General features: G+C 63.3%; 4 protein-coding genes across 16 annotated transcripts in view; all 4 read right to left on the reverse strand.

Moving 5' to 3' along the window:
• Positions 1–1671: 1671 nt before the first annotated feature.
• Positions 1672–7259, reverse strand: LOXL4 (lysyl oxidase like 4). Its single transcript, XM_057403085.1, has 15 exons — positions 7198–7259; positions 6391–6686; positions 6009–6187; positions 5646–5860; positions 5058–5096; positions 4753–4969; positions 4443–4626; positions 4033–4187; positions 3623–3790; positions 3262–3424; positions 2893–3136; positions 2514–2629; positions 2281–2417; positions 2020–2131; positions 1672–1907 (listed from the first exon to the last, which is right to left on the reverse strand). The coding sequence occupies exons 2-15, from the start codon at positions 6662–6664 to the stop codon at positions 1837–1839; spliced, it is 2274 nt and encodes a 757-aa protein (XP_057259068.1). The 5' UTR covers positions 6665–6686; positions 7198–7259; the 3' UTR covers positions 1672–1836.
• A 2158-nt stretch (positions 7260–9417) lies between these two features.
• PYROXD2 (pyridine nucleotide-disulphide oxidoreductase domain 2) lies at positions 9418–14025 on the reverse strand. Of its 5 annotated transcripts, none has more exons than XM_057403090.1 (16): positions 13867–14025; positions 13427–13446; positions 13125–13218; positions 12972–13045; positions 12721–12867; positions 12439–12592; positions 12207–12268; positions 11996–12093; positions 11439–11580; positions 11227–11253; positions 11055–11127; positions 10789–10945; positions 10505–10659; positions 10272–10378; positions 10045–10165; positions 9418–9819 (listed from the first exon to the last, which is right to left on the reverse strand). In XM_057403090.1, exons 1-16 carry the CDS (start codon positions 14021–14023, stop codon positions 9749–9751), a joined length of 1659 nt encoding a protein of 552 aa, XP_057259073.1. In that variant the 5' UTR covers positions 14024–14025; the 3' UTR covers positions 9418–9748. The 5 variants fall into 5 exon arrangements, with proteins under 5 accessions (XP_057259073.1, XP_057259071.1, XP_057259070.1 ...); XM_057403088.1 differs by having other exon boundaries at positions 11055–11154; XM_057403087.1 differs by having other exon boundaries at positions 11227–11361.
• Positions 14026–15231: 1206 nt separating this feature from the next.
• Positions 15232–19974, reverse strand: HPS1 (HPS1 biogenesis of lysosomal organelles complex 3 subunit 1). Of its 8 annotated transcripts, none has more exons than XM_057403109.1 (18): positions 19765–19974; positions 19549–19686; positions 19334–19476; positions 19005–19113; positions 18646–18806; positions 18467–18569; positions 18270–18374; positions 18121–18190; positions 17975–18042; positions 17255–17422; positions 17004–17180; positions 16865–16932; positions 16626–16748; positions 16459–16524; positions 16138–16282; positions 15926–16039; positions 15711–15793; positions 15232–15453 (listed from the first exon to the last, which is right to left on the reverse strand). In XM_057403109.1, exons 1-18 carry the CDS (start codon positions 19861–19863, stop codon positions 15291–15293), a joined length of 2103 nt encoding a protein of 700 aa, XP_057259092.1. In that variant the 5' UTR covers positions 19864–19974; the 3' UTR covers positions 15232–15290. The 8 variants fall into 8 exon arrangements, 7 of the variants coding, with proteins under 7 accessions (XP_057259092.1, XP_057259090.1, XP_057259093.1 ...); XM_057403107.1 differs by having other exon boundaries at positions 15926–16057; XM_057403110.1 differs by having other exon boundaries at positions 15926–16000; positions 17004–17183.
• A 133-nt stretch (positions 19975–20107) lies between these two features.
• The window catches only part of HPSE2 (heparanase 2 (inactive)), a 110224-nt gene continuing 107752 nt past the window's right edge, over positions 20108–22579 (reverse strand). For both annotated transcript variants that reach the window (XM_057403115.1, XM_057403114.1), the window contains 3 exons: positions 22201–22346; positions 21069–21215; positions 20108–20986 (listed from right to left, as the gene is read on the reverse strand). In XM_057403115.1, the coding sequence (XP_057259098.1) occupies positions 20821–20986; positions 21069–21215; positions 22201–22346 (459 nt within the window). In that variant the 3' untranslated portion in view covers positions 20108–20820. The remainder of the gene's footprint in view (positions 20987–21068; positions 21216–22200; positions 22347–22579) is intronic.

Raw genomic sequence — 22579 nt, forward strand, 5'->3', positions numbered from 1 at the left:
GGGGGGGGGGTGAGGTGCAGGCAGGAGGGGTCAGGCAGGGCAGCAGCAGGAATGTGCTGGCAGGGTCCCTGTGTACTTCCGCAGAGCCTGAACAGCAGGGCCCTTGTTGGTGCATGGGCAGGGCTGCGTTCCCGGCCCCGCTCAGGGCTGTGATGTGGCTGCGCTGCCGGCACTGGTGAGCTGGGGGCTTCCTGCCCTGCCCTGGGGCGGGGGTGCAGGCAAGTGGCTGGGACCTGCTTGGCATCATCTCTCAGTACCCAAAGACCATCCCTGTGTGCCCCAGCAGTCCTGGCCTGTAGCCCACCCACACTCTTGGGGCCAAAGTTTGTGAAGTTCCCATGCCCTTTGCAGCAGGTGAGGATGGGGATGCTGCTTTTCCTCCACTCCTGCCCATGGTCTGTGTTTTCCGTTGTGGCTGCCTCACCCCAGCCTGTGCTGAAGGGCTCTTGTGGCTGCCCCATGTCCCCTGGCTGTCCCCCAGCCTGGCGGCAGTGGAGCTGGTCACGACCTTGCAGCAGTGGCTGCCTGCCCTGTTCTGATAGTGCTGCCAGCATCTTAGCCACTGCTCCTGGCTGCTTGTGGCTCAGACAGTGGAAATACCAGGGTGTGAAGATGCTCTCATGTGGAAAGCATCTTCCCCACCATCCGGCATCCCTTGCACCCTCACACCAGCAGAGCACACCTTCACTGGTACGTGCCTTGCCACAGACTCTGGTCCTGGGCCACCCCAGTGTGTCAGCACCATGCCTGGTGGCTCCTCCACATGTGAACCACACGTCATGTGTGGTTTCAGCCCAGCCTATCCTAGCTGCTGCAGCCTCCTGCCCTGGGCTCGTGCCTGGCAGTGAGATGGCATGGGCAGAGGTGTGCAATGAAAGGGGTGGCACTGCTCAGTAGCTGACTCACCAGAGGCCAGGCAGGACAGAGCGTGGGTTGCTGGTATTCCATTTATTTCCTTTTATTTAAAAAAATAACCAACCTAGAAACCACGGGGGGGGGGGAGAAACACTGAGAGCAGGGGCATGGTGTCCACTGCATCCCCACCCTGTGCTCAGGAGCCAGGACTTCAAGGGGCTGAGTGGCCCCATTCCCGCTCTAGGGCTGGGAAGCTGCCAGGGCAGCCTGGGAAAGCCCAGCACGGTGGCTGCAGCTGTAGTGGCTGGTGGACTGGCTGCCGGCCCGTGCTGCCACAGAGCTGGCCACATCCCCTTATGTGCATGGGGTCAGCCAGTTCAGGGCCAAGGTGCCCTGGCTGGTGGGGACTACTGGTGGCAAGCTAGGGCTACTTGGCACCAGCCACATGCAGGCAGCCAGGGGGCTGGTGGCTCCGGGTGGCAGAGCAGGGGCACTGCCTGGCTAGGGACACATCACCTGGACCAGGGCTGATCCTGGCTGGGGACTGGCTTCATGGTCCTGGTGGGGAAGAGTGCAGAGGAAGGAGCAGGGGATGGTGGGGTTGATAAGGGGATACCCCATCTCCCATAGCACAGCACCTTTATTGAGGACAGGATTGGTGCACAGGTGGCAGTGGCCAGGGCCTGTCCCGAGGCAGCAGGCTGAGGTAGTCATCCTGGGGGGGGACCGGAGCCACCAAGGTGGGGGCTGCTGTGGTACCTGGGCCCCTCTTGCAGGTCCTGATGGTGCAGGGCTGAGCACCCCCGCCCCCCCGGGCACTCCCCACCAGCCCTGGTGCTTGTCTCCATCCGCTGCAGCAGCATCAATAAATACAAGTCTTCGAGTCCCTGAGCTCAGTGTGGTGCTGCCAGGGCACAGGGGCTGGGGTGTGGGAGCTGGGCAGCCCTGCGGCGCTGCTGGGAGCATGCCAATGCCATGGGGTTACACCAGGTTGTTGGCCAGGCGCTCCCGTTGCTCCAGGTCATTCACTACATCTGCACCGTAGGCATCACCTGGGAAGATCAACGACATGGGTTGGTGGTGGGGGGACATGGGAACTGCAGTACCCCAGCCCCATCTCTTCCCTCCACCTGCCATGCCCCTTATGCTCCCATCTCTCCATACTTGTGTGGCAGCCGTGCATCCAGACGCGCTGCCCATCGTACTTGCACTGGCACCGCATCACATTGTTGGAGAAGTCCGACTCTGCCACCTCGTGCTTAGGGTTCACAACCACCTGGGGAGGGTGAAGGGCAGCACTGCTGTGCCAGGCAGGGCTGTAGCATGCATGGTGGGGTGCAGAACAGCACCTCGATGTACAGGGTGAGGGGTGCTGGTGGTGCCCGTGCTGAGCTCCAGGGGATCAGTGCCCCTCCATCCCCATACCTGGAAGGTGTATCTGCCTGGTGGCACATCGGTGATGTCAATCCACTGGCAGTCGATGTCGTGGCGGTAGGTGTCCCAGCACCCCACACTCACCCCCTGCTCCCCAAAGTTGGCACAGGCAAAGCGTCTCTGCAGCCCTGTAGAAGGGAGGTGATGTGAGGGAGGGCACGAGCAGAGCCCCCTGTGGGGGGCAGGATGGGGGCTTTGCTGGCAGCGCTGCAGCTGGCACCTACCCTCTGGGCAGTTGGTGTCCTCCAGGCAAAAGCTGGCCTTGTGCCCTTCAGCCACCTTGGAACCATTGAGTGTCAGAAGGTCATAGTGGGTGAAGACCTCGATGCTGTGGAAATGCCTGCAGGGACAGGGGATGAGCGTGGGGCTGGTGCCCAGGTGGGGAGCACGTGGCTGGCACAGCCGCCCAGCTGGGAGCAGGCAGCACCCATAGCTCCGAGCAAATTACAGCCCTGAAGCCAAATAAAGCTGTAATGACAGTGCTGGTGCGGATGCTGCTCATTACCCCAGGCGGGCCAGCCTCTGTGGGATGGGTGCCAGCGTGCCCTGCTTGGCTCTGGGAGGGGGCAGCTCCCTGCCAGCCGCTACCTACAGGACACTCACCGGTGGCACTGGTGCCAGGTCCAGGCGTGGCGTCCCATCTTGGGTCGGAAATCGGCTCTGCCCAGGTTGTGGATCTGGGAGGAGAAGCGGAGGAGGCGGCGATGGCCATAGGGCCACTGCATGTGGTCGGCGGAGCGGGAGAGGCAGCGCTCCTCATGGGCACAGTACAGCAGCTCCAGCGGCCGGTCCTCCAGGTAGGCTGTCTCCTGCACCAGCTGGGCATTCATCACCAGGTCCGGGGCATCTGGCATGGAGAGCATTGGCAGGCATGGAGCACACAATCCTCACCTTGCAGAGCCCCCCCATCTCTCTGTGCCAGGGGAAGGGGTGCCCCGTAGCAGCATTAATCCATGGGCTCATGGTACTCACGGGCAGTGCAGGTGACCCCCGCAGAGAAGCGCCCGCCGCCGCTGGGGCAGTGGATGGGGCCATGGCGCTGGCACTGCTGGAGGGCCAGCTCGGTGCCGGCACAGCGCACTCCGCTCATCACCACCCGGGTGGCATCGGGGCTGCCTGCCCAGTACCATGTCTCCTGGGCAGAGGAGGAGCACAGTGCTCAGATCAGCTTTTGCATCCATACCAGCACTCACCCCACCTCCCCTGCCCCTGCATTGCCACCAGGGCTTGTGCCGGGGGGCTGTCCTGCCCCAGAGCCTCTGGCCACCCCATGCCCACACCTCACATCCCATAGAACCCCTTGCAGCCCAGGCCCCACTGGGACCCCGCTCACCTGGAGGGCATGGCTGGCAAAGCCCAGCCCCAGCTGCCTGCAGACCACCATGGCCTCGTTGAGCCCCCACTGTGCACCACACACTGTGCCCCACTGTAGCTGCCCCTGCACCGGCACCAGCACTTCCACAACTCCCTCATCAGGGCTGCGGCCCCCGGCCAGGCGAACCTGCAGGCAAAGAGGGGCTGAGCTGCAGTGTGGGGCAGGCCCCCAGGTTCCCCACCCAGCAGCTCAGTGGGACAGGCATCCCCATGCATCCAGGTGAACATCTCTGCCTGCCTCTTCCTCCTTTCCTTACAGGACCATTTTTGCCACCCCCCATCTGCATGCTGCTCTGAGCACCCACACCAGGCAGAGAGCCTGGGGGGCAGGGGGGCTCCGCAGGCTCTGGGGAGGGCGCAGGGGCTCACCTGGCTCTTGAAGTCCATGTTGGGGATGTGGCAGCGGACGGCAGCATCAGCCTCATGCCGACACCCGCTCTGTTCAGCATCCTGGAAGCGGCACTCGCCCAGGGAGCGCTCGTGGCCAGTGCACCGTACCTCGCTCATGTGGATGGGCCCCAGGCCTGAATCAGAGGGACAGTCAACTCCCCATGCTCATCCTGGAGCAGGGAGAACCCTCACCCTCCTTCCCCTCATCTGTGCATTCCCTATGGGAATGGAGCTGCCCATAGCAGGAGCAGCCAGGGGAGATCCATCCCAGTGCAGTGTGGAGCTGCCTGGACATCCCAGGGTGCTCCAGCAGCACCCAGTAAAACAGGGGCTTTCCTCTTTGTGCCCCTCCAAGCCCAGTGGAGCCCCTGCCACGCTGCCTGTCTCACCTTGGCCCATCTGGGCTCCCAGCAGGGCCTGCTTTGCCGTCCCGTAGCCCAGCTGCCGGCACACCACGCTGGCTGCAGCCAGGTCCCACTGCTTGTCACACACAGTGCCCCACTGCCCATGGCGCAGCACCTCCACCCGTCCCTCGCCGGCGTGGGTGCCTGCTCGCAGCCGCACCGGCAGCACCTGGGCACAGGGAACAGCCAGTCAGTGGCTCCAAGGCATGGGCCCCCCGCCTGCGCCATGGGGTGGCTGCGTGCTGCCTGGCTCCAGGACCATCCATCGGCAGGATGGGGTTATGCTGGGGCTCACCTTTCCCAGGGGGGTCTTGCTCCTGCCCTTGCCTGTGCCCTTCCGGAAGGCAGGGCCGGGCAGGCAGCTGACGATGGCGTGCATGCCGTGGGGACAGGCGTGCTGGTGGGGGGCTGGTGGGGACACCTCCGTGGGGCAGCGGGACAGGTGGGGCTCCGTGCCCTGGCATCGCACCCTGTGCACCCAGAAGCTGTTCTTCCGGCTGAGGGTCTTCAGGCTGCCAAGGGAGAGGAGCAGGGTCTGCTGTCGGCTTGGGTGCCCCAGGCTGTCCCTCGCCCAACATTCACACCGAGCCTGAGCCCTACCTGGAGCTGGGGTCCTTCAGCTTCTTGTTCCAGAGCTTCCTGTGAATACACAGAGCCAGGAGGTCAGGGAGGCCATGCAGAAGCTGCAGGGCTCCAGACCCCCCCGCCCCATCATCATCCCTGCCCTCCTCAGCACCCCATGGCAGGAGCTGGAGCCGTGAGGTCCTCCCACGGCACAGCAGGCTGAGGACAGGTCCTCTCCCCAGTGGCAATTACCGTGCCAAGCTTGGCTGTACCATGTGCCCCGGCAGGACTGCGTGACTCCTGGCATCGGCAGGGACTCATTATGGGTTGTATTTATAGCCCCAGACAGAGGCAGGGGCGGAGGGGCCCAGGGCCACTTGCCTCTCCTCTCCTGTACCCATGCTTTGCTGGCCATGGCTGCTGACCATCTCTGCAGCACCAAGCTCTGCCCCTCATCCAGGCCCCAAGAAGGGGACCCAGGCATGGCGAGGCCATACCAGTTCACCCACCCATATGTGCATCCCCCTCCAACACCTCCCTTGGTCTCCTGTCCCACAGTGCTTCTAACCAGGCACCCTGCCCCACATCCCCTATGGCTGCAATGTGGGCCCCTGCACCCCTTACCGGTAGAAGCTGGTGTCGAGGGGCTTCTCCCAGGGGAAGCCCAGCATCCCGCAGACCACACGGCTGTTGTTCCTGGTCCATCCAGCATTGCACACCTGCCTCCAGCGCCCGTTGTGCTTCACCTCCACGGCACCCTCCATCACCGGCATGCTCAACTTGGCCCTCGCCAGGATGGGCTTGAGCCGCACCTCCTCCAGGCTCAGCCCTGGCACCTGCTGCAGTGGGAATAGGGGTGGGTATGGGTGCTCCAGCATCAGGGGCAGTGTGTTCAGGATGGGGACACAGGGACAGGTCAGAGGGACCTGCTCCAGTTCCCCTGGTGTGCCCTATGTGGCATAGGAGAGCCCCATGCCCCCCACTGACCTCTCCCAGGTGATCAGAGGAGATGGCCTGGGGGGAGCCTCCAGGCAGTCGCTGTCCCGAGCACACCACGCCAGCATCCTCACCATGGTGGCAGTCGCTGGTGCCCCACCCGTTGTGAACACACTCTGCCAGGGAGCTCTCACTACCCCCACACCGCACATTGTCCATCCAGATGGGGCCTGGGGGACACATGGCAGGGATGAGGTCACCAATGGTGGGGCCCCCATCTCCTTCCCCATCACCATGGGCTGCATCCATGCTGCCCACATCCACAGCTGCTCACACCCTCAGCTTCCCAGGCAGGCTCCCCCCACCAGCATTAAGCACACTACACTTTCCAAGACCCCTTGTCCTGTCCCCCCATTCCCCCCCTGCCCCCTACCTTCCCCTTGGCCGTAGGTGGCACTATGGGTCCAGGTGATGGCCGCGGTGTAGCCCAGCTGCCGGCAGGCGACGGTGGCCACATGGAAGTCAAAGCCATCGTCGCAGACCGTGCCCCAGCGCCCCTGGTACAGCACCTCCAGCCGTCCCTCCCCGGCCGGGCCTCGGGGCCCTGCCAGCCGCAGCTGCATTGGGGCCGGCTCCTGCTTGCTGGGGGCCACCCAGCACAGCAGCAGCACCAGCAGGATGGGGCGGGCGCTAGCTGGCATCACCATCGTGCTTCTGGGGATGGGGTGCCTGCAGATAGCCCGACATTGAGCACTTGGGGACTGCGGCAGGGTGAGGGGTGCTGCTGCAGCCACCCTGTGCCTCATGATTTGGGGGATATCATACCCCTTTGCATGGCAGTGACATCCTTGTCCTTGCTCTGCGGGGGATGCAGGAGCTGGTCCCTGCCATGCACAGCTCACAGCATCCCACAGCTCACAGCATCCCCTATCCCGAGGTTCTGCCCCAGCCCCACATTCACCTGCCCCTCACTGGGGGTACCCAACTCTAGCATAGCCCTTCCAGGCACCCACTGCCCCATGAACACCACCCGGACCCCTGTTGCTTCCTGCCCGCCCCATGCTTCGGGGCCCCACAGAGCCCCCTTTTATCCCCCACCTGAACACCAGAGTCCCCTCCCCATCCTGTACACAGCCCCTGTCCCCCATCACCCCACTTCTCCCCGCATCCCCACTAGTGGGGTTGCTCACCCTCCCTCCAGGTGCCCGAATCCCTCGCCGGAGCCACCCTCAGCACTCACTGTAGCCGGGGCTGGCGGTGTGGGACGGGCAGCAGCGTGGGGCAGGCGGCGCCGAGGGGAAGCTCCGCCGGCCTCCAACAGCTCCTGCTGCCGAGCACCGCCTGCCGCCACTTTTATGGTGTGGCGGGGTGGGACGCACCGGGGGGGCCCACGCTGCCCAGGCCGGCCCCGGCCCCCCCGCACCGTGCCTGGAGCCCAGCCCTGCACCCTGCCTCCCTCTGTCCCCATCTGTCACCCTGGGGAAAACCTACCCCAATCCCTCTCTCTCCCCCACCACCTCGGGGGGGGGGGGGCCCGAGCATCCCTGGGATAGCCCCTCCCTGCTGGGAGCCTGGAAAACCTCCCCTAAAATAAGCCCAATGCCCCCAGTCAGGGATGCTCCTCCCTCCATGCCCAGCACCGCTGTACAGTGGGGCTGGTCCCCATCCAGGCAGAGGACACTGCCACACTAGGGACACCCCAAAAGGACACCCCCTGCCCCTTCCCACCCCACGCAGCAACTCGAGCAGTGGCCTGAAGCTGCTGCAATGGACCCTGGACTTGGGGGACACAGAGACCAGGCAGGGAAGGCTGTGGGGTAGCACCGGCAGCCTAGAGCACGGTCCTCCCAGGGCTCAGGGCATCACCTGAGCCATCCCTGAGCAGGGCTGATTGTAGGGGTCCCCAGGCACAGCCCCCTCTCCTTGGGACATGGAGATGGGGGATGTCCCCCCTGACCTGCCCCGGCAGCAACCTCTGGCTTGGGGTGCTGCCAGTCCCCAGGGCACCCCTCTGCCCACACAGCCCGCCGTGCCACGCCATGGGACCGGGATAAACAGGAAGCCCTGTGCCCTTGCCGTGGCCAGGGATCGGCCAGGAATGTGCCGGTGGCCACCGGGCTGTTTGTTTGGAGTCAAGGCAGCCGGTTCCTGCCGGGAGGAGCCAGGATCAACACAGCTGGCCGGGAATAGCCCGTGAGCTCATCGCCACGTCCCACGGGAGCCTCCAGCATCTCTGGGCGTGCAGGGGTGCACGGCCCGGGACCCCCTCGGGGGGCACACTCATCCCTATGCCCTAGCTGGGTTCAGGGACATGCTGGAGCCTCTCTTGGGGTAGGAGTCCCTGGCCGGCCCCAACCTTGGGGCATGGAAAGCCCTTGGGAAGGGCAGGGCTGTGGCCAGCTGTGTAACCCGTGACTCACTCGTGTGTCTCAACGTTTTTGAGCTCAATTACTCAAGTGTGAGGTGAGAAGCCCGCCTAAAGGCCCCCCAGGGCAGATGCCGACGGGGTGCAAGACAGGGTGGTGCTAGGTCCCGCTTCCAGCTCTACCACTGTTGATGGAGACAATGGGGGGTCCGGTGGTCTCTCCCACGGCTGGGACCTGCCAGTCTCAACCCACAGCAGCGGGACCACCGTGTCCTGCTGCTCAGTGTCCCCGTGGAGGTGACCCCTGCACTGTCACGCCTGTTGCTTCGGGGCTCAGTGGGGGCCGGCACCTGCAACCCATGCAGCCAGCACCGGCAGCAGATAAAAATACCCTCCAGCAGCAGGGTAGCCCCGTGTGGAAAGCTGTGGGCAGCGGCGGGGGGTGGGGGGGTGGTGGTGGTGGTGCGGGGCTATTCTCAGAGGGCTGCGGGACTATTCCTGGCCGGTCAATATTGATTCAGCCAGCTCAGGTGCAACAGCTCAGCCTGGAAGCACCGTATTTAGGGCCCGGCGGGAAGCGAGGCGGGCGCCTGAATTGGGAGCATTGTCCAGGGGAGGAAGAGGGCAGGGAGAGGATGTGAGCTCTGTAATCTGCAGCGAGCAGCTCCCGACAGCAGCCCGGGAGAGAGGCACACCCTGTGCCAGCGAGAGCCACTGGGATGCACGGAGCATCTTCCCTAGGGATGGAACACGTGCTGGCAGTTCCCAGCAGGAATGGGGGTGTGGGCATGGAGGGGAGCTGCCAGTGCTGGCTACTGCAGTCTGAGCTGCTGGTGGCTCCGGGAAGCAAAGCAGGTCTCAAGAACCAACCTGGTTCCCCACTTGTTCTAGGTACCTTGGGGTGGTCCAGCCCAGCCTGGGTATGGGTGGCTCCAACCAGAGCCCTACATGCTCCTGAGTCTGCATCGGTGAGGGGAGAGGGTGAGGAGCTGGTTGTCCCCATTTGCTGCTCTAGGACATGCCCATCTCTGACAGCTCACCCAGGGCTGCGTTGCCAGGCAGTGCAGATGGAACTAGGAGCTGCAAAATCACGGCAAGAGTGCTCAGGACAGAGCCTGAGACAGGGTTTATTTCCACAGCTATAGGCAGCGGCCGAGTGATGCTTGCCATGGCCAGCCAGTGACCAGGAGTGACCCAGGCAAGGCTGGACTGAGGAGTGCTGGGAGTAGCTATCTGTTCAAGATGCTGGCAGCATCTAGGAGCACACGGGACCTGCCAACCTTCACCTCCACAAACCTCTCAAGAGGCTGCTACTGCCCTGTGGTGCCTGGGAAGCAAGTTGGGGATGGGCAGGGCCCCTCACGGGATCAACATGGCTCACTGCAGCCACAGCTCTGTATAGGTGAAGCTGGTGTCATCACTGCCATCACAGGTGCCTAAAGTCTTGGAGTGCCACATGGGCAGCATTGCGTCCTGCAGCTCCCATCACTCCTCCTCCTGCAAAGAGCAGAAATGGGCAGTGGTAGGCAGCTCCAGACCCAGGAGATGGGGTGCAGGGCTGCACCAGCAGAGCTGCCCAATCTCCCTGCCCCTGAGAGGGCAGAGAGAGCAATGGACACGCTCCCCCCCCCCCCCCGCCATGATGCCCTTGCATCTCTTCCACACATCCCCATCCCCCTTCTGCAGCTCCCCAGTAGGGTCCCGGCTCCCAGCACTGCTCACCAGGATGGGCTCCACTTCCACACAGATACAAGCCGGGAACTGGAGACCGGTAGCCTGAGTAGGATGGTGCTGGCCGGGCGAAGTACAGCTGGTCCAGAGACATCCCTCCATGGAAGATGTTCTGCAAGGAGAGCTCTATGTGAGCTGGCTATGCCCGGCCCAGGGCTGTGAGCGCACTGGAACAGGCACCAGAGTGATGCTCAGAGCTAAGCCAGCATGGTACCTACACCCCCAGGCAGCCCAAAGATCCTCTCCAGGTCAGGTGGTGTCAAGATGTCTCTGCCAATGACTGATGCCTTGAACCCTGGGGCATAGGCTTCGATGCAGTCAAACACTAGAAAGGGATGGAGGGGTGGGCACGGGCATGGTAGTGAGCCCCTGAGCAGCTCCAGGGCAGCTCTAACCCCAGGAAGGGACCAGCACTGCTGGTGTTACCTGGGTCCATGTATGCATTACATACCTGTGTCCGCATATGCATTTTTGGCCTGCTCATCCCAGTGCTGCCCACCTGCCAGCACAAAGGGGGTGTACTGGGTGAAGAGGGACACAACATGGCAGCCCTGTGGGGCCAGCCCTGAATCCAGCGCTGAGGGGATGCAGAGCTCGATCATGGGCCTGGGGGAGCAGGACATGAGCCAGGCAGGCAGGAGACCCAGCCACCCCAAACCTCTTCCTCAGCACCACCCGTTGTGCCCGTGCTGCCCCTTCCCTGGTGCAGCATGGTGTGCTGGTGTGGTCTCCTACCTGCTGGAGGGGTGCCCATGGGTGGCCTCAGTGAAGGCCTGGTGCAGGAGGTGGGTGCCTTCACAGTTGAGATGGATGGAGCACTGGTGGTGGGGCAGGGGCTGGCCATCACGGGCATTGGGGGCAGCCAGGAAGCTGGGCAGCCGATCCACCGCCACTGGGAATGGGTGGTGGGAATGGGGAAGTGGGGTGCAGCCTCTTGCTGAGCCTGTAGCCAGTGTCCCTCCAGCAGGGACAGCGGCAGAGGTGGCCCTGCCAGTACCTACCATTGATCTTGGTGACCGGGGAGCGCGTGTCAACCTGCTGGATCCGCTGGACAAAATCCTTGGGCAGCTGCTCCTGGGGTGGGAGATGCCGGTGCAGAGGCTGGTCGTGAGGGGTGGTGTGGCCAGGGGACACTGCCATGCCAAGCCCCCACCAGCCCCCTGCACCCCGTACCTGGGGGATGAGCTCCAGGAAGGTGATTTGGGGGGAGGCATTGGACAGCACCAGTTTGCTCCTCACCTCCGTCCCATCCTGCAGCACAACGCCCTGCGCCTGCCCGTCCCTGCCCAGCAGCACATGGGACACGGCCTGGGCAGGCAGAGGGGACAGGACTTCACCAAGAGCATCCCCAGTGCCTGCAGGCTGCCCCCCCAGGCATCCCGTACCTTCTCAGCAAAAATGTGGGCTCCCCTGGCAGCTGCTGCATGGGCAATGGCGTGGGACAGGGCTCCCATCCCACCGGACACGTAGCCCCAGGCCCCCCGCCGTCCCTCCAGCTCGCCCATCACATGGTGCAAGAGCACGTACCTGTGGTGGCAGGACCCCAGGTCAGCCACCAGTCAACATGACAGGTCTGTCCCCTGCCTGGGCACAGGGAGGATGGTGCCATAGCCCCCACAGATGGGACCATGCCAGCTTACAGGATGTCAGCTCAGTTACAGGCAGCACCCACTGGTCAGGACTTGACCTGACCTGGGGACAGAGGTGTTCAAACAGCAAAGGGGCTGGTGAGGACCACTTAGGAGAGCCATATAGCAGGGATGGGGAGCAGCCCCTTGCCCAGCCCCAACCCCTGAGCCATCCAGGCAAAGCTGAGCAGGCAATGGGAGGGACAGGCAGCTAGGCAGGGAATAGGGTACTGGGCTGCAGCAGAGCCAAGGAGCTGCTGGCACGGGATGACATGAGGGGACAACGCAGCCACCCAGGGGGAAAGGACCCTCACCCACTGCCTGGGGTGTGGGGGCTAGCCATGGCTCCAATCACCGCATCAGTAGCCAGAGTTGCCTTCAAGGGCTCCGACTCAAACCACTGATCCAGGATCTGGGCCAGGAATAAAAGAGAGCATCAGGTTTGGGGCTGGGGGGCTCCACAGCACCCTTGCAGGCAGGCAGCGAGGCAGCTGGTGGCTCCACACTGCCACTGCCAGCACTCACCTTGGAGATAGGAGCTGTGAGTACCTCGTAATAGCGGGGCAGCTGCCGCCCCAGTGCCAGCCCTGGGGGTGAGAGGTGGTGTGAGACCTACATGGCTGTGCCAGGGCAAGCTGCTCATGCCCAGCTGGGTCTGGGGGTCAGGCAGCAGGACCAAGCCCCCAGCTGGGGCTCCTGAGGAGCCTGTGCCCTGGGGAAGAGCAGCCATCGGCGTCTTCCAGCACCCCAGAGGTACCTGCTCGCAGCAGGGGGCACAGGGATCGCAGAGCACTAAGCCGCTGGAGCAGGGAGCCCTGCCCCAAGGCAGCTGTATCCACTGGGGCAGCATCCAGCAGCGGGTCAAGGGCTGACACTAAACTCTCCATGAACGCCTCATATTCAGGATAAGCCTGAAAGGGGATAGAGGGAGACTATGGGGACTGCGCCATGCTGGGTGAGATGGATACGCTGCTGCTCCATGGGCAGGGCAGCCCCTTCAGAGGCTTTGCCATACTGGGTGCCTGCCCCCAAGTAGTACCTGGGCATCCTTCTGGGAGAACTGAGCGATCTGCTGCTGGGTCTGGGCCCTGTTGTTTCCCAGCAGGAGGGAACGAGGGGGGCTCCCATCCTCCAGCAGCGGGGTGAAGGAGTAGGGGTCCCGTGGGAACACCCTCAGACCATGCCGCTGTAAGACAGGGATGGCAGGACCCATGCTGCTGCCCGGCAGTGGGCTCACCCTGTCAGTGTGCCAGGAGGGGCCAGCAGCCAGTGAGGGATGGGTGCCGGTACCTGCAGCTCCAGCTCGGTGTAGATCTGTGGCCGCAGCAGGCTGAGCAGGTAGGATGCCCGGGAGAACTTGAAGCCTGAAAGTTGTGTGGCAGTGGGGGGTGCCCATGTGCAGGGCTGGCCAGGGGTGTGGGGACAGGGGATACACAGGGGTACCTGGCACAATCTCCTCCGTGACAGCCGCACCGCCCAGCACATGGCGTTTCTCCAGCACAGCCGTGCGCAGCCCTGCCCGCTGCAGGTAGGCAGCCTGCAGGGAACACGGCATCACACTGCCCATCCCTCCAGGTGGGATATGTCCTTGTCATCCCCAGCATCCTCTCACCAGGGATGGCCCTGCTTCCCACAGCCCTGTGGGAGCCCCCAGTGCCATGGACACTGCCACCAACACCCTCCCTGCTCCTCCACTTTGCCCAGGGATGGAGAAGAGACAGCACCACTGTGCTCTTGGTACTCACTGCCACCAGCCCATTGTGCCCTGCAAGGAGAGAATGAGGTGAGGTGAGCCCAGTGTTGGGGTGGTCTCATGCACAGGGCACCCTGCCATGCCTGGGGCACGAGGCTGCCACAACGACTCAAATAATGGGGCTCTGGACATGTGGATGTAGGTGACAAGCAGCATCCTCCCCTCTCCCTTTAGCCCTAGCCCTAATGGTGCAAGGGTAGGGGACAGAGCTGCTCAAGGCAGATGCGCACTGCGGGGATGCAACATGCGCCTGGCCATACCAGACCCAAGCGTCCTCCCTGGCACAAGGAGCATGCCAGGGCTCTGCAGTGTGCCCTGCGCCGCTGTGGTCCCCATCCGGCTATTACCCTCCTGCCTGCCCTGAGGGGAGGGCGGCTTGGCGTCCCCACCGGCTCCCCACAGCCCAGCGCTGGCTCCCTCCCCCAGCATTACCTGCCCCGATCACCACCACGTCGTACTCCCTCTGCAGCCGATCTGCAGCCCCAGCATGGGCCCGCCGCGCTCCCGGCGGCGCTGGGGCAAGGAGCCAGCCCCGCAGCCAGCGGGCAGCGCAGACCCTGCCCGCTCCTGCCCAGTGCCCGCCTGCCATCGCCCAGCGAGCGCCCGGCCACGGCTTCGCCGGGCAGCCTGGACTTCGCTTCCACAGCGGAACTTCTCCCAGGGCTTCCGGGCATGCGGGGGGTGTGTGGGGGGGCAACACTCAGGGACGGACACTGTGTGCCAGGGCTTGCGAGAGCCGGTTCAGGACAGGGACACGCACTGAACACTGCCCCGCTGGTGCTGCCTGTGACAAGGCGCTGATCCTGGCAGAGATTTGCTGAGGGCGTGCAGGGGGGCTGCAGACCAGCCCCGGCGTCGAGAAGGTAACAGGGTTGGATCCTGCCTGGTGCTCAGCAGGATGGAAGGTGGTCCTTACAGACTGGGGAAGACTGCCCAGCACCTTCCCCAGTCTATACCCAGGAAGGTGCTGGGCAGGGAGGCGGGGGCCTGAGAGCTCCCCATCCCCTGATGTGCTCCAGAAGAACCCAGGGACATGTGTCTGGTGTGATCTGGTGTGATGGGCCAACAAGCACTGCAGGATAAGGGGAACTTAGCCCCCCTCGAGCAGGTAAGTCTAAAACACAAGCCCCACTGAGAGCAGTGGGAAAAGGGGCAGCTTGGGGGTGTGCTTGGCCCCAACCCAGTGCTGTTACTCAGCAGGGCAAATTCCTGCCCAGCAGGATGGGGCAAAGGCCCTGACATGGTCCAGTGCTCCCTGAACTGCTGTACCCAACCCTAGTGAGCAGCATGGAGTGACAAGGGGCAGCCGCTGCCAGAGTCCCTTGGGGCTGACCCCATCCCTAGATGTGCCCAACGGGTTTGCATGTGTACTGAGCCCAGCGGCACCTGTGAAACACATGAGCTGCCTCAGCCCCTCTTCATAGCTGGGCTTGGCTCCATGGCCGAGCGGTGCCTGGGAGCCCAGGTCTGAACCTCCCCAACCCTGCCCAAGCCTTTGAGGGCCCTGCACCCCACATCTGGGGAGAGAGGAGAGGGGGGCGCACCATGGGCAAGTTTGGCTATGCTGTTTTCTTCTCTAGCCAAAGCCTGTCAGCAATGCCAAGCTAGTGCTATAAATCCTTCTTTGGAAACGCACTTTTCAGCAAGATGGTGATTTGCCAACAACCTCTCAGCCCCACTCTCCACCCGTCCCCGAAGGCTGCTGGGTGCCAGCGAAGCCCATGGGGAGCAGGGCAGGAGGATGGGAAGGCTGCCTACAGGTACAGCTGACAGCACAGACACCGAGAAACCAGCCTATGCATTGGGAACACCCACAGCCCTGCTTTAATCCTGGCCCCGAGGTGGCTGGAGGCAGCTCAGAGCAGGGGGATGCGGGAGGGCTCCCAGAGGCGCCGGGCCAAGTCGCAGGCCTGCTGGACCACGAGCTCAGAGGGGATGATGCCGAGGTGCACGGTCAGCAGCTCATAGCACTTCACCACTTCTGCCTGGTGGTTCTTGCTATAGTAACGCAGCAGCTTCCTGGAGAGAAGATGGGGGGCTCAGCAGGTACAGTGCAGACTAGTACTCCCTTTTTAACCACCTTCCCCCTAGAAAGGAAGGCAAGGACACAGCGCCCGTATACTGACAGGACACCCACACCAGGCTGGGGAGATTGGCTGGTGCAAGCCTGGTGACACCACAGCACTGGTACCATCCTGCAATGACATCCCAGTGCGGACAGCATCACTAACAGCCCCAGGCCCTGGTGCCAAGCAACATGGCTGGGGACAGCTCACCTGTAGTAGTCTCCTGCCAGCATCCCAATGGGAGCAGAATCATCAGAGAGAACTGGCACCTCCATCACCTCCAGCTTGTAGCCCTTGGGAAAGATGACAGGAGAGGGCAGGAGCAGGCAAGAGACTGCCAAAGAGCTGAAGCCAACTGTGCCTATAGTCCTGCCCTGAGAAGGTACTGGGGAAGAGAGGCTCAGCCCTTATCTGACCCCACATACCAGCTCATTCTCAAACCAGAGGAAGTAGGAGCAGCAGTAGTCGCCATCCTGCAGCATGAGCGTCGTGTAGCCCTTCTGTAGGTATCGCCGGGCCAGTGTGATTAGGGACCAGACCTGGGGGACAAGGGGCACCTGAAACCTGAGCAGAAACCCCTCCAACCATCACCGCCTCCTGGGGTCCCCCATCCCACCCTTAGCCCCACAAGCAGTACCTTCCTCTTGATAAAGGTGGCCAGGGGGCCCTTGCCCAGCTCTGAGCTGGACTTCTCTGTGATGCTGAGCGATGGTGCCATCATCTGCCCAGACGTGCGGTCCACATAGATGAAGTGCACCAGGCCAGGAAAGTCCTCCAGGTACGTGGGGTAGGTTAAGGGCGTCCAATAACTTTGGTGCCCTCCCAGGACAGCCCCTTCGCCCACCACGCTCCCCACCTTGAGCCCACTGATGGGGGTACATTGTCACACTCCCACCTCTGCTACCCCCCTGGGGACCCCTCCTCGCCGGGCTGGGCTCCCAGCTGCAGGGATGGGTATGACACCATGGTGATATTGCGCCTGCTCTTCACCAGCAGAAAGTCGCGCCAGTCCAGCAGCTTCTCCCTGCCAAGCGGAAGCACAGTGGGAGGCCAGGACCCACCAAGCCCCAGCAGAGCTGGGTGCGGGGCAGTCCCCTGGGGATGCTGGCCACCCCATGCACCCACTTCATCAGCTTCTGGGCACGGTCCCTCAGCCCCTGGGACAGGCTGTGGCTGGCAGAAGTCAGGAAGAGCTGGCGGTACACAGAGCAGAGCTGCCGCTTCATGTTGGACACTGCCTGCAGCAGCCTGAGCCGGAAGACACGGATGCTGCTGAGTTTGGCCCCTGGGTCCCCAGCACTGCAGGGACAGCCATGCTGCCCCCAGCCTGCCCTGGAGACTTTCCCTACCTATCCCATACTCACTCCAGGGAGCTTCCAGGCTCGGTCCGGGAAAACATCTTATTTTTGAAGTCTACCCAGGTGTTCTGCAACTAGAGAGAGACCAGGCTCAGCATCAGGCAGTGGAGACAGCAGGATGGGGCCCTCGCATCCCCACTCCCACCTGGATGTCCTGCCCGCTCAGCTTCTTCACAAACTTGTCCATGCGCTGCCGCAGCTCAGGCACAAATGTGTAGGAGCGTGGGGCTCCTGCCTCTGGCCCCTCTTCCAGCTTCTTCTCCAGCACCAAGAAACCATCCAGCAGCTGGTACAAGGTGATGGCCACCTGGGTCATCGGGCCCTGCTGGGGAAGGGATATATGGGTGAGCCAGGACCCAGCACAGCGTCACATCCCTCACCTTGGAGTGAGCTCACCTTGGTCAGGAGGATGAGGGAGATGCCCGGCCAGAGTGGGAGGCAGTGCATGGTGTGTGGCAGCAAGGGGCAGTAACCTTCCCGCAGGTTGGCATCCAGGAAGATCCTCCTGGGGTTTGAAGCTTCAGGGACCAGAGGCCCCAAGGTCTGGAGCAAGTCCTCCGCCATCTAGGGAGAGAAAGGAGATGCTCAGCCCCTGAAGAGATGGGACAGCCCACAGCAATGCCCTGAAAGCTGCAAACAGGCATGACTTTACCAAGGGAGCTGGAGAGATCACGTGACAAAAGATCAGCAGTGAGCAAAGTGCCCAGGGGCCCCAAAAGAGCAGCAAGTAGTGGGTAAGCTGCTTGCAAAGACAGGCTGCAAATGCCTTCTGTCCAGGCTCCCAGTTGCTTGCACAGAGTGTGTGAGGCTCTGTGGCATTTGTCAGGGAAGCAGCCCAGAAAGCCCAGAGGCAGCAGACACCAGACTGCTCTGAGCGAGCCCCAGCCCCTCCGCGCTGGCACTTATGGACACAGAGACTGTAAGCAGTGCCTCAGAGGGTGGTCAGTGGTGTCACAGTTATGCAATGTGGCAGACACAGGGCATCCCCCTAACCCTAGAGCTGGGGGCACCCACAGCGCAGCACACAGCTCTGTGTGACAAGTGACAAGTGACAAGGAACAGGGACCACAAGAGCACCACGACAGGCCAGGAGGGACTGCAGGACCCCTTGCTCACCTGGACATCTGCAGCATCCACCTCCCCGGTGCTCAGCATCTCAGTGCCCTCTGACCAGCTCTCACTGCCTGCAGGGAGCATGGCAGGTTGCTCTCCCTGCCGCCCCCACATGAAGGGAGGGGGCTGCTACCCTGCTGGGCACTCACCTGTGCTGTGCCTGCCTGGAGAAGGCTCAGGAGTGTAGTAGACCTCAGGGACAGAGAGATCATCTGTGTCCTGCCAGTGGGAATGGCTGGGTCAGCAATGGGAGTGATGCAGACAGCCCAGCCTGCAGGTCCCCATCCCAGGGACTCACCTGGTCATCCGAGTCCTTCTCTGCAGCTCCATGGGAGCCAGGGCTGCTCACTGGAATGCTCTCACTTCTCTTGGGTCCCTGGGGGAGCACCTTCTCTGCTGTGGGCTTCCACAGGGGGAAAAAAATTAAGCTCTCCCAAGACATCACCTCATGGGGGCATCCCGACCCACTGTGCCCCACACCCTGCTCTGGAGCACCTGGGGGCTGAGCTCCTCTTCGATGCTCTGGCTGGGGTACAGGTCCTGCACTAGGAGGATGAGGATGAGCAGGTCAGCGGGGCGGATGGAACTGGTGTTGCGGCTGCAGAACAGAGAAGGGAAGGATGAACTGGGAGGGAGAGCAGCTGCCCAGGGGAGAGTGGTGGGGCCAGACTCACCTGGAGTAGAAGGCCAGCAGCTTGGTGTGCACCAGGAGGAAGGCATGACACACCTCATCCCCACCACGCTCAGGGCTGGAGTTGATGTACTGCACCACCTGCTGCTCCAGGAACTCGATGCACTGCTCGCACAGCTGAGGGTGGATCAGCCGTTCCATGGCCTGGGATGCAGGGAGGGGGGAAAGCTGCTTAGCCCCCCAGACCCAGCCACACAGCCCTGGGGTCAGGTCGAAGCTTCCACTGCTCCAGGGGGCTCCCTCGAAGTCCCTGGCCAAAAGCTGTTCCCCACATCCCAAGACTCCGTGCAGCAGCACACCCTTGGGATGCCCCAAGGCGACGGACACCCCAGCACATGGTACCTCCACCGCAAAGCTCTGGTCCTCCTCCCGCAGGCGGCTGTAGGTCTCCAGCAGGCCGCGCAGCAGGCTCCAGACACGCTCCCGCTGCTCCGAATCGGCCGGTCGCAACCTGGAACAGCCACAGAGAGAGAGCTGACTGACGGCTGTCACCTCCCTGCGGGGGGACGGGCACCCCAAGATCCAGCTGCAGCCCAGCAGGCAGGGGGTCCTGATGCAAAAACGGGGGGTCTCAGCTTGAAGACACCTGATCCTACCTCCCCCCGGGGCTCCATGAAGTCAGCTGCCCCTCAACCCCGGGGGGCCAGCCCATGCCAGCCGTGCCCACTCACTCCTTGCGGACGAGGTGGGAGTCGAGCGTGACGAGGCCGCAGTGGATCTCCACCAAGCGCCGCAGCACGAACAGCGTCCGGCGCAGGTCATCCTCGCTCTCCGTCCCGTCGCCGTTCACTGCGATGTACAGGCAGTCCCCGAACTGCAACCGCCAGCGGGGTTAGGTCGGGGCCGGCTGTTACGCCCCGGTCGCGGTTCCCGGCGCCCGTCCTACCATGTGCAGGACGTGGAGGTGCCGCCCGCGCTCTGTCGCAAAGCAAGTGTAGGTGTCGGCGAGCTTCTCCAACAGAGCCGTGCAGGAGATGATGAGGGGGGCGAAAAGGGTGTTGAGGCTGTCCTCCAGCGCCGGACCCTGGGGCACACGCTGCCGGGTCAGCGGCCGCGCACCACGCACCCCCTCCGCTCCCGCACCCGCCCCGTCCCGCCCCACCTGCCCGCCGTGGGGCGGCCGCAGCCGGCGGAGGAAGGCGGCATCAGCCCAGTAGAAGAGCAGCTCGGCCGCTGTGCTGGCGATCAGGACGCACCGCATGGCACGGCCCGGCCCAGCCCGGCCCGACCCCCAGCAGCAGCCGAGGCGGCGGAGGGGCACCAGGACCACGCGGCTCCACCCGCTCCACTCCGCTTCCTGCTCCGCGCGCGTGACTGCAGTGCCCGCAGCGCCCCCAGCGGTCCGGCGCGGCACTGCACCGCGGAACCCAGTCAGCGGCTTCGGGGCCGCCCGCGCCTCCCCGCTGGCCCCTGCCCCGGCCCGTGGCGGAGAGAAGACACCGGCGCGTTTGACAGCCCAACTTTATTACACCTCCGGTAGCGCCTCGACGCGCCCCTGCTGCTCCTGCCCTCGACACCGCCCCCCTCCCGGGCAGGACACATTCACCGACTGCCGCTCCCCGCCCGGGAGGGGCCGGGGCTGCCCGCCGGCACCGCCTCCCTCCGCTCCGCTCCGGGCTGTATCATTTAATTCTCAGCATTTCCAGCCGTGGCCCCTCGATCCCCGCCCCGTGTGGCCCCCGGCGCCCCTTCTCCCGGCAGCATCCCCGCGCCTGTCCCGGTCAGGCTGACGGCAGCAGAGGGAGCTGCTTCCATGCGCTTTCTGCGCCGGCAGCGCTGCCCGCCGTCCTGGGAGGTGAAAACCAAAGGGGGACCTGGCTGCTGGAGGGTCACCCTGAGGAGTCAGGGATAGGGTGCCCCAGCCCTCCCGACAGCCGGTGGGCACCGGACCCCGGGTGCTTCTTGCAGCTTGTGGGACGGATGGCGGCAGGCCCTGCGAATTCGCCACCGCACCGCTCCGATGGATGGTGGCCATGGCCAAGCAGAGCTCTGCAGTCATAGGTCAGGAGAGGGTGCCGAGCCGGACGGTGCGAGGACAACAGCACGTCACGATGCCCGCCCGACGTGGCCCGGCTGTGCGGGCTGCCGAGGAGGCAACGTGTCCTGGGGAGTGCGCAGGGGCAGGAGCTGGGCCGGTTGGTCAGTTCTGAGCCGTGGGTTATCGGTACCGGCAGGCCAGCGCATTCACGTTCTTTACCACATAGAAGCTCATGGTCAGCGGAGGGATGACCAGGGTGCGGCCAGCGCGCAGAGGACGAGGCTTTAGCTCGGGGAGGGTCCCATCGTCCACCATGGCCAACGGCTGTCCGTTGAGCTGGACTGACCTGTGCAACCAAGAGAGGGTCAGGGTGGTGGCATCGAGGACAGGGCAGTGGTGGCAGCCCCAGTCACTAGCATGGCACTTACTTGGAGTGGAGCCCATCCTTGCCGTAGGGCTGCAGCAGGTACTGGTGGACGATCTTATCCCGCAGTGTCCCTGCCAGCTTGATTTTCTTCCGGGATCGATGCAGGTTGATGATGTAAAGGGTGATGGACCCGCGGACATAGTTGTGGCTGCAAAGGGGAGAGCAAGAGCTGAGGGCTGTGCTGGCACGGGCCCAAGGAGCATAGCCTCCAAGAAGGGGTTTGGGGGGTCTCTGTAAAACTGGCCTCATGCAGCCATCCAGAGGGGACATCACTGTGATCAGGACAGCCAGGATCACTGTCCTGGCTGTCCCTCCACATGGAGATGCCACCTCCCCATCATGAAGCCCAGCTCCACAATGACACCTTTCCAGCCTCCCCCTCTTTAGCCAGGGGTGGCACAGCTTAAGAGGGTGCTGTGCTGCTGTCCTAAGTGGGGTGGCAATCTCAGGACAGCTCCCCCAAAGCCCTGCAATGAGGGGGCTGAGAACGGAGGGGAGCTCTTTGCATGAGTGGCATCTGCCCCCACCACTCTGGGCACCTAAATGACAGGTCCAGACACTGATCCTCTGTCCCTGCCTAATCAGGCAGCCCCAAACAAAGGCTATAAAGCACTTTGCACCTGTCAGTTACTGGACAAGGTTTCCTACTGAGCTGGAGGCATGTTGAAAGCATCTGGTCTGTGTAAAGAAACAGTCTCTCCTCCTCCACAATAGCAACTTGTGTCTGCAGAGGAGGTGGCTGCCCCCACCCGGCTCGCTGGGGCTCTTTCAAAGACCTTATCAGCGAAACAATAACCAGGCCGGGCTCCCTGGCAGTGCGGGCTGCGGGTAACCCGACCGACCGGGGGCCCCTCGTGTGAAATCCACCCCCTTGATCTCTGCTGCCTGGGCTGCCCGGTGGCCACTGCACCAGCCCCGGCCAGCCCCGTTCCCAGACGCGGGCTTGCCGTGACTTTCATCGGAAGCATCACTGTTCCCGTGCGCTCCCTCTGCTGTGACAGCGCCAGAGCAGCGCCCGAGAGAGTAGCCTGGGAAGCCAACCCGCCTTGCCCAGCATGTCTGCGATGGTCCCCATATGCTGGGGGTCCTGCTTATCCCCACCCTGCACCTCCAACCTCCCTTAGCCCTCTTACTTGTGGTAGCTGGTGCAGTGCGCGTAAATGCGAAGCTTGTCACGAATGACCCTGCCAGGCAGGGGCTTCCTCTGGAGACCGGCCACGTGTATCGCCAGCACCTTGGGACCAATGAGGCGCTTGTAGAGCAGGGACAGCCAGTAGTCCTGGGGGACAGAGGGGACGGTCAGCAGCACAACAGCCCCCCTGGCTTGCAGTGGGAGCGGGCAGGACAGGCTGGCTTCCCTGCTAGCAAACTTTTGGCTGCTGGGGTAAAAATGTGTGCCAGAAGTCTGTCTTGGTGTGAGCTTTTTCATGCAGTCAAAGCCCAAATGGCATAGCTGTTTCCAGAAAAGAGATTAAGGGAGGAATACATTGCTCTGCCTACACTGAGAGACAA

This window comes from Pezoporus wallicus, unplaced genomic scaffold (assembly GCF_028554395.1).
Source record: "Pezoporus wallicus isolate ANWC-B61680 ecotype Strahan unplaced genomic scaffold, APGP_CSIRO_Pwel_v1 contig_8736, whole genome shotgun sequence".
Taxonomy (NCBI): domain Eukaryota; kingdom Metazoa; phylum Chordata; class Aves; order Psittaciformes; family Psittacidae; genus Pezoporus; species Pezoporus wallicus.

Coding starts and splice junctions, on each gene's coding strand:
- HPS1 (XM_057403106.1), bottom strand. CDS start 19,863: ATGCGGTGCGTCCTGATCGCCAGCACAGCGGCCGAGCTGCTCTTCTAC. Junction 19,687..19,764: donor GGCCGCCCCACGGCGGGCAG/GTGGGGCGGGAC, acceptor CGTGTGCCCCAG/GGTCCGGCGCTGGAGGACAG. Junction 17,423..17,974: donor TGGATGCTGCAGATGTCCAG/GTGAGCAAGGGG, acceptor TTCTCTCCCTAG/ATGGCGGAGGACTTGCTCCA.
- PYROXD2 (XM_057403086.1), bottom strand. CDS start 14,023: ATGGCAGGCGGGCACTGGGCAGGAGCGGGCAGGGTCTGCGCTGCCCGC. Junction 13,219..13,426: donor GGCACAATGGGCTGGTGGCA/GTGAGTACCAAG, acceptor TGTTCCCTGCAG/GCTGCCTACCTGCAGCGGGC. Junction 12,593..12,720: donor TCTCCCAGAAGGATGCCCAG/GTACTACTTGGG, acceptor ATCCCCTTTCAG/GCTTATCCTGAATATGAGGC.
- LOXL4 (XM_057403085.1), bottom strand. CDS start 6,664: ATGGTGATGCCAGCTAGCGCCCGCCCCATCCTGCTGGTGCTGCTGCTG. Junction 2,630..2,892: donor ACCTGGCACCAGTGCCACCG/GTGAGTGTCCTG, acceptor CTGTCCCTGCAG/GCATTTCCACAGCATCGAGG. Junction 2,418..2,513: donor GGACACCAACTGCCCAGAGG/GTAGGTGCCAGC, acceptor TCCCTTCTACAG/GGCTGCAGAGACGCTTTGCC.